This window comes from Narcine bancroftii, chromosome 2, assembly GCF_036971445.1.
Source record: "Narcine bancroftii isolate sNarBan1 chromosome 2, sNarBan1.hap1, whole genome shotgun sequence".
Taxonomy (NCBI): domain Eukaryota; kingdom Metazoa; phylum Chordata; class Chondrichthyes; order Torpediniformes; family Narcinidae; genus Narcine; species Narcine bancroftii.
In genome coordinates, this window is record NC_091470.1 from 99,761,412 (window position 1) to 99,774,791 (window position 13,380).

Consider the following 13,380-nt stretch of genomic DNA (forward strand, 5'->3'; position numbering starts at 1 on the left):
AATTTAGTGGAATCTCTATGTAAAAGGGGTTGATAACTGCCACTTTAGATCAATGTTTCTCCAAAACATCCATGTATCATTTTTTAAAATTGTATTTTCTTTATTGCCTTCTGGAGGCTCCAGGGTGCTGGCTATTAAGTCACGGGTAACAATTATTGCTGATAACTGATTTTCTGAGTACTGCATCCCAGTAATGGTAGGGTGAACCGCGAAAGACTGCAGACGCTGTGGTTGTAGTTAAAATGCTGGAGGAACTCGGCCGGTCTTTCAGCATCCATAGGAGACAAAGATATATTGCTGACATTTCGGATCTGAGCCCTTCCTCGAGGAATAAGCAGAATGAGTAAAAACAGGCAATCTTAGGATAGAGACAGTGCTGGCTGAGGGGGACGAGTCCAGACCAGCAAATGGGGTTAACTGGATATAAGGGAAGTGGTGAGAATTGATTTTGTCTGTGTGAAAGGAGACCGGGAAAAGGGAGAGAGGCAGAGCTGGAGAAAGGTGATGGGGGTTAACGAAAGCCAGAGAAGTTAATATTAACGCCATCCGGTCGGAGGGTGCCCAGATGGAAGATGAGGCATTGATCCTCCAATTTGCAGGTGGTCTCAGTCTGCCAGTGATGGTATCTCATTCCCCATTACCAGGTTCCGACATTTCCATTTGTCTTGTTTGTTATTCATGGATTCAGCTAACAATTTACTGATGTTTTATCTGCTTTCTTTTTTCAGATAAATGCAGCCCAGTCCTATAATAGCCAGTACATGAGTCACTCGGGGCCTCGTGGTTCACCACAGATGTCCACTGGAATGACCACTGGAGGAATGGCTGGTGCATTGGGACCATCGAGTATCTCACACATGTCTTTGAGCCACTCGAGGGGCCCTGGCATCAACCCCATGTTCAGTGGACAAAGCCAGAGAATGCCACAGCATGGATATGCAGCGTCCCGACCAGCACAACAGATGCCTGGGCAGGGCGTAAAGAGGCCGTATGTCAGCGAGGTAAGCTCGACAGCCCCTTCTTTCCCTTTGCTGAATTGATCTGGGGTATATCTGCTTATGGGTCCAAGGTGGCTTATTGTTCAGACTCTGCCAGAGTTTCAGTAGCATTATTCTAACATGGGGTGGGGGGGGGGGCTCCAAAATGATATTGACTGCTTGGAGTCGATGGCACTATCCAAGGGATCGATAAAGGCCAGGCGGTCGATAACACCTTTGGAGAGAGGGTCAATTGAACTTTTGCGGTGGAAAGCAGGGCGGATCAACCGAACATGGCACGTGCCAATGGCAAGAGTGGCCAACCTTCGAGAGCTGACCTGGATGACCGCCATGCCTTAGAATACGTTGAGAGCGAGCAGGAGGATGGACTGAACATAGAAGAAAAATGTGTGTGTTCTTTGTACCTTTGGAAGCAACCCCCCCCCCCCCCAACATCCAGGGCCAGGATTCCATGCCTGGGAGTCGATGGTCTAAAATGTTTTGGGATCCTTGTTCTAACATTAATCTCCTTGGAGCCCCACAAATGCCAGAAAAGGAGTTGTACTTTTTGTGATTAAAATAACCAAAACATACTACAGTATCCGGCACCTAAGGGGCTTGGTAGATGCTGGATAAGTGACTTTTCCACTTGCTTAAGATTGCGGGTTGTGTGGATTGGCGAACTAATGGCGCGGTGCGCCATTTTTAATCTTCCGCGTTTTGTTTACCTATTTATCTTTCACAATTTCTCAAGCTGCTAGGCGCTGGGACTCCGCTGCCACTGGATACATTCCATTTCTTGGAACACGAAGATGGTGGCGGACCCAGCATTTGAGGTGTGGGGAGACAAGCACAGGCCGGTGAGGTGGCGGACGACAGGCCTTTCCAGTACCGGGCAGTCTGGGCTGGGCCGTGGACGAAGTGCCGCGGCTCCAGTTTAAGAGTGCGTCAGCCCGGGGTTATGTGCGTCTGACTTACGCACATTTCATGGTCCGACTGGTCGGTCTGAACTCGGACGTGGGTGGGGGGGGGATCGGCAAATTTTTTATGGAAGTTATTTTGATGAGCAAGTAACAAAGCAAAGTTATTAATATGGTTCTTTTCTGTACCTTTAGCAAAGCTATCCAAGTCAGCAGTATGGTCCCAACAGCCAGTATCCTAGTCAGCCCAGTCAGTATGCTCCTTCAAATCCCCAACGGTCCATTCCATCTCCCAACTATCCAGCACATAGGATGCCAGGCCAGCAAAGCGCAGGACAGTACCCTGTTCCCCCAGGAACAATGGGGCAGTATTATAAGGTAAGAAAGTTGTATTCCTAGTTTTAGCAAAAAAAAGTGATTAATTTTGTGTAGTAATTATTGAAAATTGGAAGAAAATGATGGATCAAGTGCTGGAAATCTGAAATAAAAATGCTGCAAGGCCAGACTTGGTTCCTGCCCCCCACCTGGATCCAAAGAGAAGATTGGATAGTGAGAAATGGTGGTGGAGCAACAGTAAATGCTGTCACAATACTGGATGGCCAGAACAACAATCTTGTTCTCAATTTAATTTAGACATGCAGCAGGGTAACAGGCCCTTCCGGTACACACGCCCATGCTGCCCAAACAACCTAATTAGCCTACAACCCCCGAATGTTTCTGGAGGGTGGGAGGAATCCGTAGCATCTGGAGGAAAGTCGTGCAGACGCAGGAAGAACGTACAAGCTCCTTACGTTCCTTTCTGCCTCCAAACTTCAGACAGCGCTGGATTGGCCCCAGGTTGCTGGCGCACACCTGCCTGAGTTGATGGGACGGGGGTAGAGAGGGTTGTTGGAACCTTCAGGTTCCTGTGAGTCCATGTATTGGAGGACCTCTCCCGGAGCCAGCGCATCAAGGCCATTGTCAAAAAGGCAGACAAACACCTTTACTTTCTAACAATACTGATGAGATTTGTCATGTTGTCAAACACTCTTTCGAACTTCTGCAGGTGCACTGTGGGTTGTGTGGATCAAGGCTTGGTTTGATCATTTGAGTGCCCAGGAATACAGAACTAGTAAACATAGGCAGGTCCGTCCTGAGCTCTGTCCTTCCGTGGAAGATGCGTCCTAAAAGGCAGCCATGTCATAAAGGACCCCCAACATCTTCTTGCTGCTATCTTCGGGAAGAAGGTGCAGAAACCTGACATCCAGCCTCTCTTTTTCCCCCAACAGGTATCAGGCTCTTGAATTGTATTGTCCTAATCATAAACTACTCCAGCAGTACAAAAAGACCTGTCTGCATTAGTGAAATGTTGCCTTTTCTCTTAACTGTGAATATTTATTATCTTTTTCTAAATGGTGATTTAATGTATAGTTTTATTTTATAAAGTACAGTAAAATCCCTGGTATCTTGATGAGGATTGGTAGATGCTGGTTAAGTGAATTTTCTGGTTGCTTGATTGTCGAACAAAAGGCAAGGCACACAAATTTTAAACTTCCGGATTTTTTACCTGTTTATTTTCCGCTATTTTTTTCTGGTTGTTTGAGGCTGCCGGTTTGAATTCTGGATAATGGGGATTTTACTGTATCTGGCTGCAGCAGGTAAGAATTTCCATTGCACTTGTGCACATCACAATAAACGTGGTATCATTATTAATTTAACATTTCCTACAACACTGGTTCACCACTGAAACGAGTTCATTTTTCTCTCTCTTCTCCATCTCCAAATCCCAAACTGTGCTGGGCACAGTGTAATTCCAGTGATTTTCATTTTTACTCAAATAGCATGGAGTGTTGCTTTTTTGAAATTTGTCTTGAAATATTTGGAGAGTTGAAACACTATTACCATGGAATGAGAGAGAGAGAGAGAGAGAGAGAGAGAGAGAGAGAGAGAGAGCAGCAACTTCATCTTCATTGATCCCAGTCAGCGATCTCATGCTTCATTGTAAAGTGCTCTAACAAATAAAATGTCCCGTGAAAAATGATCATATCATCTCTGCAATATGAGCAGAGTTAATAATGGTCGGTTACTGTAAACTGCCCCTTGACATGGATTAAAGGCAAAAAGAAGCAAAAGTGGATGTTAGCCATGAATGAGAGAGAATAAAGTGCAAGGATTTAAGGTAACTGAGAGAGAACTGTAATAGGATTGCCTTGGATCCAGCATGGTACTGATGAGTTCAATGATCTCTTGCAGAATTTTTTTAAAATTTGGACATACAGCTTGGTAACAGTCCCTTTCAGCCCACGAGCCCATGCCACCCAATTAACTACAACCCCCGTTACGTTTTGAAGGGTGGGAGTAAACCAGAGCCCCCAGAGGAAGCCCATGCAGACATGTGGAGAATGTATAAACACCTTATAGACAGCGCGGGATGCTGTAAGAGCATTGTGCTAACCGCTATGCCAGGTGATGGGCAACCTTTTAATTTTGAATTTAGACATTCAGCACGGTAACAGGTCTTTTCAGCCCACGACTAAGTACAGGGGGTGGAGGTTAATTGGGCGGCATGGATTCATGGGCCAAAATGGCCTGTTGCTGTGCTCTATGTCTAAATTAAAAGGTTGGGCACCCCGACAGTCTGCTAATCATGCCGCCCACCCCCCCACCCCCCTTTCCATGTTGTGTAAGACAAGATAATGCATTAAAGCATGGGTGTCCACATGCGTGGCTCTTTGACATATAATGAGTGGTTTGTGGAAATATGTTGACTGAGACAGGAATTTTACGTGCTTCACAATGGTAATGTAGTGGGTGTGGCTTATGGTAAGTTGTCTCGCGGCTCTCAAACATCTGAAGTTTATCATATGTAAACTCTTACGTTAACTAAGTTCGGCCACCCCAACACGGTTGGCGGAGTGGTGAGCGCAACGCCTTTACAGAATCAGCAATCAGGACCGGGGTTCAAATCCCGTGCTGTCTGTGAGGAGTTTGTATGTTCCCCATTTGTCTGCGTGAGTTTTCCCCGGGGGGGGGGACACTCCAGTTTCCTCCCACTGTTCGAAACGTACCGGGTGTTGTAGGTTAATTGGGATATTTGGACAGCACAGGTTCTTGGGCCTGTTACTGTTATGTACGTCATTTAAAAAAATGACTGCTCAGAGAGCCAGATTAAAATCATCTCCTGATTGAAAGTGGAGGGTATCTGAAGGCAAAACCCATATCGTCCTTAACAGGCCACCGGGGATCAGCTGGGACCAGTGTGTACCAGACCACTTTCCTATTTTGGCACTCGTTCCAGTCAAACTAAAACCTGTGAGTGTTTGGTCACCAGGCACCAGTCATCAGGCTCTCCTGAAATCCATATCCTCACTGTGCCAGAATACTGACCGTTGTGTTACAGAGGAGATATGATCAACATCTTACAAGCTGTTGGTTTCCATGATGTTAAACCGTAACAATGAGCGAGAGGATGAGGTCCAAAAATAAGGCCCCAAGTGATTCTGATCCTGAATAAACTGGGAGTAAGGCCCCAGGTGATTCTGATCCTGAGTGAACTGGGAGTAAGGCCCCAGGTGATTCTGATCCTGAGTGAACTGGGAGTAAGGCCCCAGGTGATTCTGATCCTGAGTGAACTGGGAGTAAGGCCCCGAGTGATTCTGATCCTGAATGAACTGGGAGTAAGGCCCCAGGTGATTCTGATCCTGAGTGAACTGGGAGTAAGGCCCCAAGTGATTCTGATCCTGAATGAACTGGGAGTAAGGCCCCAGGTGATTCTGATCCTGAATGAACTGGGAGTAAGGCCCCAGGTGATTCTGATCCTGAGTGAACTGGGAGTAAGGCTCCAGGTGATTCTGATCCTGAATGAACTGGGAGTAAGGCCCCAGGTGATTCTGATCCTGAGTGAACTGGGAGTAAGGCCCCAAGTGATTCTGATCCTGAATGAACTGGGAGTAAGGCCCCAAGTGATTCTGATCCTGAATGAACTGGGAGTAAGGCCCCAGGTGATTCTGATCCTGAGTGAACTGGGAGTAAGGCCCCAAGTGATTCTGATCCTGAATGAACTGGGAGTAAGGCCCCAGGTGATTCTGATCCTGAGTGAACTGGGAGTAAGGCCCCAAGTGATTCTGATCCTGAATGAACTGGGAGTAAGGCCCCAGGTGATTCTGATCCTGAATGAACTGGGAGTAAGGCCCCAAGTGATTCTGATCCTGAATGAACTGGGAGTAAAGCCCCAGGTGATTCTGATCCTGAATGAACTGGGAGTAAGGCCCCAAGTGATTCTGATCCTGAATGAACTGGGAGTAAGGCCCCAAGTGATTCTGATCCTGAATGAACTGGGAGTAAGGCCCCAGGTGATTCTGATCCTCAGTGAACTGGGAGTAAGGCCCCAAGTGATTCTGATCCTGAATGAACTGGGAGTAAGGCCCCAGGTGATTCTGATCCTGAATGAACTGGGAGTAAGGCCCCAGGTGATTCTGATCCTGAGTGAACTGGGAATAAGGCCCCGAGTGATTCTGATCCTGAGTGAACTGGGAGCTTCACTTCTTGACCAGGTGAACAGGCAATTAAACTCTTGACACTGACTAATATTATATTCCCGTTTGGACATACAGCACAGTAACAGGCCCTTGACCCTGTGCTGCCAAAATTAACCTACAAGCACTGAATATTTTTGGAACCAAGAGGAAACCGGAGCACCCAGAGGAAATCCATGTAGGTCACAGGGAGAACAAACAAATTCTTTACTGACTGAGCCAGATTCGAACCCAGGTCGCTGGCACAGTAATAGAGTTGTGACCAGGAGGACAGTTTGGTGTTAAGTTGTGCTGGAATGTTTAGATTTGTTGACGAGAGATGGGATTTTTTTTTAAACAGCCATCTGAGAAGTATAACGGACAGAGTAACAGCTTCATGGGTGGAGCCTACAGCAACTACACACAGGCCAATATTAATGGGGTACGTAAAGACTTTGCATTTCACATTTAACTTGCAGCAATGGATAATAAAAAAAGGATGAGTTTTGAGTAATGTGTTCAAAGTTTTAGATTCAGAAGAGTCCATCTTTGCGTAAATCTTTTAGAAATTCACAATATCTAGGAACTGTACTTGGTGGAATTCTAAACAAGTACAAAAAAAGTAATTAAATACTATTTATTCTTTTACAAGTGGATGTGGATGAAGTAACAATATACAATTCCATTTGCATGCAACTCTATGGGTAAACGTTTTGCTCTCCTGCTTTGACCATCCTGCCTTCCACTGTACACGTCAGCATTGGATCTACAGCAAGAACCACTGAACTACACTGAACACTATCAGTTTCTTAAATCTTCTAGTCACCTAATTGGAAAGAAATGTCCTTGTTTCCTCCTGCTGAGAAGTGAGAATATCTCTAATCCAGGAGGAGGTCTTGCCCACTGCAGTGACTGCCCTGCCAATCTGTTACTGATTCACACAGACTGTCACTGGACTTCTCCAAAGGGAACACAGTAGCTGACCTTTTTTTTTAAAATTTAAATTTATACATGCAGCATGTTAACAGGCCCTTTTCAGCTCACCTGCTGCCCAATTGCACCCAATTGGCCTACAACCCCAGTACACTTTGAATAGAGGGAGGAAAACAAATGGAGCCCCCGGAGGAAATCCACGCAGATACGGGGATGTTGACAGATTCTAACCCAGGATGCTACGCTAATCGTGCCGCCGCTGATGAAGTGACTGTGGAGAGTAGAGCGACTGAATCTAATCCTGGCGCCACCTGCTTGGAGTAGGTGACATAATGTGGTGATACACTACTAGCCTACTGCAGGGGGCGACCTGTGTACCTGTGTGGTGATACACCACTAGCCTACTGCAGGGGGCGACCTGTGTACCTGTGGGGTGATACACCACTAGCTTACTGCAGAGGCGACCTGTGTACCTTGAGGAAGATCAGCGGAGGACAAGGCAACACCTGGTTGGCTGTCAATCACATTCCGGGATATAAGCTACATCCGGCCCCTCGAGGTCAGTCTCAGAGCCAGCGCAGCTACTCTCACAGCCAGCTCTGTGGAAGTTTGTGTGGAATAAAGCCTGTGGAACAGACTTTATGTTTTGTGTCTGCTTTTCTGCTCAATAGCGCATCACAATTTATTCCACACAAACTTCCACAGAGCTGGCTGTGAGAGTAGCTGTGCTGGGTCTGAGACTGACCTCGAGGGGCCGGATGTGGCTTATATCCTGGAGGGTGATTGGCAGCCAACCAGGTGTTGTCTTGCCCTCCAGTGCTCTTCCTGCAGGTACACAAGTCGCCCCCTGCAGGTAGACTAGTGGTGTATCACCACAGTCACCCCATTGGAGCATGACCAGGAATGGGTCCTTAAAGAAACTAACCATTGAAAAATAAGGACTGTTTTCACTGAGGAATCTGAGAGACTTGAGAGATGGGAGGAATGACATATGAAGAAGACATTTCATCAGAGGTGAAAGGAGCTCTGGACAAGTTTGGGATAATATTGGAGCTATTAGATGACATTGATTTATAGTTACTGGAGTTCTAGGAGAGATATATGGGACTTATGCCTCATTATTATCCCAGGCTGTATATTTAAACACAAAGTAATCCACAAACTTTATTTTCCAGCCTTCAAGATCTATGCCTGGTTATCCCAGTTCCCCCATCTCAGGCAACCCAACACCTCCGATGACTCCAGGAAGCAATATCCCTCCATATATGTCACAAAACCAGGATGTCAAATCACCCTTTCTTCCTGACATAAAGCCCAACCTGAATAGTCTTCCTCCTCCACCGTCATGTGAGTATGGGTTTCTATCTTACAATCAGAGGTTGACAGAGTAGAACTTGGATAAAGCCTGGAAGAGAGGATGGTGATCAGCGTTAACACGAAAAATGAAAGAACAAGAAGGGCTTGAGTAGCAGTTGGGGCAGTCTCAGTATTAAAAATAGAGATACTGAGGCTTTTGCATTTGGTTGAAGTTGGGGTAGTAGGAAGAACTTTTTTTTATTTACCACACGGTTGAAGTTGATTCCGGCAATTGAAGCCCAATTAACCTCCAATCCCGCGCGTTTGGAGGGGGTGGGAGGAAACTGAAGCACCCGTAGAAAACACATGTGGGTCATGGGGAGAACATGTAAACTCCTTACAGACCTCACCAGATTCAAGCCTGAGTTGCTGGCACTGTATGAGTGTTCGTGGGAGATTTGGGCATCCTTACCTCTGTGATAATATTGAAGTTGTTGGAGGAGACTAAGAAATGATCATTGAACTTCCATGAATGACTGGTGTTACATCACAGACCAGCAGCAATAGAAATTCACTGATAGTGGTATTTTCAAAACAGTATTGTTTTATTGTTAACTATTAATAATATAATATCTTACTTCACTCTAAACCTAACCCCAACTATCTGCAAATGTATATATACATACAATTTTGGCACAATTCTGAAAAGTCCATTTCAAAGTTCAATCTTAGAAATCTTGTGTTGAAACTGAGTCATTAAACTGTTGTTTAAAAGTTATTATGGAGTAGGTGAGGTACCGAGTCATCAGTCTTCTCAAACTCATGAATTCTTGTCCACTCACATACCACCTTAAGCCATAGTTGCTTTGTGGTTAGTAAGGGATTACTTGAGACGGTACGTGAGTGGGGGAGAAAGGTTTGAGAACCACTGCATTAAGCACTGATTAGTTGCCTTTAGACTTTGGGAGAATGATATCTGGTTAGGAACAGTTTCAAGGGATATGGCAACTGGAATGAGGTCAGGAAGACGATTGGTTGGTGTGGGCAAGTTCCATGACTGAACATTTACTGGTGACATTTAACAAATTGTGTTTTGATATGAGAACTTACTGTTGTTGGAAAGAAACTAATAGGAATGACCTGTTGCAGCCAACCCTGCAGATGAGCTAAGGTTGACCTTCCCCGTGCGGGATGGCGTTGTCTTGGAACCGTTCCGCTTGGAGCACAATCTTGCTGTCAGCAACCATGTATTTCACCTTCGTCATTCCGTGCATCAGACGCTAATGTGGAGGTGAGTGTAATGACACTGGGTATCTGATTCTTTTTTTAAAAATATTTTATTTATCAGAAAACAAAGTAATAACCACAGTTACAGAGCTGAAATATTAACAATTTGTCAAAATTAAACATGGTTACAGAAAAATAAACTAAGAGGAACTACAGAAAACCCTAAAAGAAAGCCCCCAACCCCCCCCCCTCCTATCCTAACTCTAAACCCCCTTCCTCCCTAGTAAAAGGAATAGCTAAAGATATGATAGGGAGATCCAGTGGCATCAAGACCAGCCATTTTCAAATTAAAATGATCCAAATATGGGCTCCAAATTCTTTTAAATACATAATATTTATCTCTTAAATTATGTAATCTTCTCCATTGGTATACAGGGCTCATTTCCGAATGCCATCTTTGTAAATTAAACTCCATTTGATGTTTCCATGAAATATGGGTATCTGATTCTTGCAAGATAACTAAATGAGAATAATATTGCTACAACTTGTTGTACATCAGGGGATTGATTGTTAACATTAATCATTGATAATTATCTTATTTTAAATTGTCCAAATGAAATTGATTTTGGATTGATTTAGAGATACTACACTTTGCATTGCAACCCTAAGAACAGGACTGGGGAAGTGAATGGTACAGCAATTATATTGCAGTTCGTGAAGTTGAGTGTGTGATCTGGCTAGCTGGTGGCTCTACATTTCCTTCAATAATTCTGCCCAGCAGAGAGCTCTGTGAATGCTACAGTTCCTTTCCTGGCAACAAGTGATCAGGCAGGGCAGAACATTTCACATCACCACCTACAGACGAATTTACCCACCATATTAAAATTAACCCTGGGACTCTCACACTAATTCTATTAAACTTGAAATATAGTCAAATTCTTTGGCTTCTTATGCCCTAAAATCAGGACTGGTCGGTCTGGATTTTCCAGATTCTTGGGCAGTACTTTTAAAATTCAAATTTAAGAAGAATAAAGAAGAGATGAACAGGTTAATTTTGACAGTTTATTAATGAAACCTTTTTTTCCCCCACATAAAATACAAAGTGCAAAAAATTCGTTCATTTCTGCGACAGGCAAACACACAGACGGCTAAATTTAAAAAGTTTGAGCATTTCGAGAAGTCCGGATTTTCTGGTGGTCCGGATTTTTGGGCTTTTACTTCATTGCAGTTCATGAAATTGATTGTGAGATCTGGCTAGCTGGTGGATTTTTTAGATTATCTTGAATAATTCTGCCCAGCAAGGAGTTGTGTACAGGAACTATGAGGAACATGATAAATACTTGATTATGTATGATAACTGGCTACACAGATTATATATTACTCCTCAAAAATTAAAAGAGTGGACCCCACAGCATCGAGAGATGCTTCTGCTGTAAGACAATCACACGCAATTTGGACATGTTCAAAAGTGAAAACTTTCTGGGAAGCTTTAAACCTAATATTAAACAAAATTATAAAAAAAAATATACCAAAAGATCCAGAAATTTTTCTGTTAAATAATATAAGAGACAAAAAACTAGGACTAAAATTAGATAAAGCCCAAAAAAGATTTATTATCATCGTGCTTGCAGCAGCCAAAAAGTGTATAATGACAACTTGGAAAATGGAAGCAAACCTAAAAGTACAATAGTGGAATACAGAAATGAACAAGTGCATTCCATTAGAAAAAATTACATTCAATCTGAAAGACAAGTAGACATTATTTGAACAAATTTGGGAACCAGACATAAAATGCCCTCCTCAGGCCTCCATTGCTTAAAGTGAAATGAATACAAGCACGATAAAATTTAAATATGTAAAAGTGGACGATACAACTTTTTGTTGTTTTCTTTGTTTTGTGTGTTTTATTATTTATTGGTTTTTGAAGGAGGTGGGGAAGGATAAGGGGGGAAAAAGGAAATGTCACTGTATATTTTAATGATGAACACTTGTATATATTACTGATATGATTCATGGTCCAATAAATAAAAAAAGAATAATTCTGCCCAGCAGAGAGCTTCTGTGAGTGATGCCGTTCCTTCCCTGGCAACAAGTGATCAGGGAGGGCAGAACATTTCACTTCACCATCTACAGATGAATTTAAAGAGTTTCTAAGGCAATTAAGTTTATAAATTCAGTTTGGTCCCATGTTGAAATTAATCATCTTGAAATTAACCCTGGGAATTTCACTAATTCTCTCTGATGTTAATCTTGAAATACAGCCAACCTCTTATTACTGTTAAATGACTGTTGCAGAAAAGTGCTTTTATGTATGTAATTGGCAAAAAAAATTCCTAAGCTTAGTCGCAATCGCAGTTTAAAGATCATGCAGTTCCACCATGGGAGAAGCAATGGTGGCCTCAATCTCCACCCATTTCACCCAACCCCTTTCCCACAGGGTTCTGAAACCTCTCCCTCATCCTCCTCCTCTACTTCTGCCTCAGCTCAGGGTTTCAGTGCAGAGGTGCGATCAGGTTTCTGGCCACCAGCCATTCAGACCTCCTGGAGCTGCGCCACTGGGTAGCTCGTTGAAGACCCGAGCCTGCTGAAATTTGCAGCTGCCTCCAGTGTGCCGCTTTGAGTCTGCTGAGATTGTGAGACCATTATGCTTCTGCACTATCAGCGATTGACGTAAATGTGTAATAGGAAGGAGTAGAACACAAAAGTCTGCAGGCACTGATCGAAGTAAAAACACAATGATGGACAAATTCAGCAGGTCAAAGATCTAGCAAAGATAAAGATACATAACCAATGTTTCAGGCCTAAGCCCTTCATCAAGGGAGTTGGTTTCTCCAGCATTACTGGAAGGATACTGTGCTCTGTTCCTGAAACATAAATGCACCCTTGAAGCAATTTTATTTTGTGGTGTGTTATTTACTCAGTGCAAAATGTATTACATGTCGCATCAGAAGTCATGTATAATCACATTTTCATTGGTTAATTTTTATAAAAGGAAACCCAATAGACTAACATTGTGTTCTTTAAAATTCAGGGGTGGGCAACCTTTCAATGTTTAATTTAAACATACAGCACAGTAATAGGTCATTTCGGCCCACGAGTCCATGCCATCCAATTAACCTACACCCCTGGGATGTACTTGTGGGCCAAAATGGCCTGCTACGGTGCTGTATGTCTAAATTAAAAAATAAAAGGTCGCCCACCTTTACTTCAAATGCATTTTCCAATGTGCTAGATAATTTTGATCACCTGACAATTGGTCTGAGCTCGTTGTAGGGGGAAAAAATAAAATCACTTCCTTCCATTTTATCTGCATAAAGTAGCATGCAAGACCATTTCACGTATTGAAGCCACTTGGTGCTTTACTGGAGTATTTGCATGAGTATAGCTGGAGGCCAACAGAAGCGAGGCCGTATTACGTAGGCAGTAAAATTAAGTCTGGTGGCAGTTCTTGCTGCACCAGTTTTCTCGGGTTTATCTCTTGCTGCATTGCAGTCATGGCTATGTGCTCATTATACAAGCGAGCGATTGATTTGG

General features: G+C 43.6%; 1 protein-coding gene across 6 annotated transcripts in view; it reads left to right on the forward strand.

Annotated features, from left to right (window-relative positions):
• LOC138753986 (zinc finger MIZ domain-containing protein 1-like) overlaps positions 1–13,380 on the forward strand; it is a 196,940-nt gene that overhangs the window by 149,660 nt on the left and 33,900 nt on the right. For all 6 annotated transcript variants that reach the window (XM_069917661.1, XM_069917664.1, XM_069917662.1 and 3 more), the window contains 5 exons: positions 729–1,001; positions 2,093–2,275; positions 6,752–6,832; positions 8,499–8,670; positions 9,769–9,910. In XM_069917661.1, the coding sequence (XP_069773762.1) occupies positions 729–1,001; positions 2,093–2,275; positions 6,752–6,832; positions 8,499–8,670; positions 9,769–9,910 (851 nt within the window). The remainder of the gene's footprint in view (positions 1–728; positions 1,002–2,092; positions 2,276–6,751; positions 6,833–8,498; positions 8,671–9,768; positions 9,911–13,380) is intronic.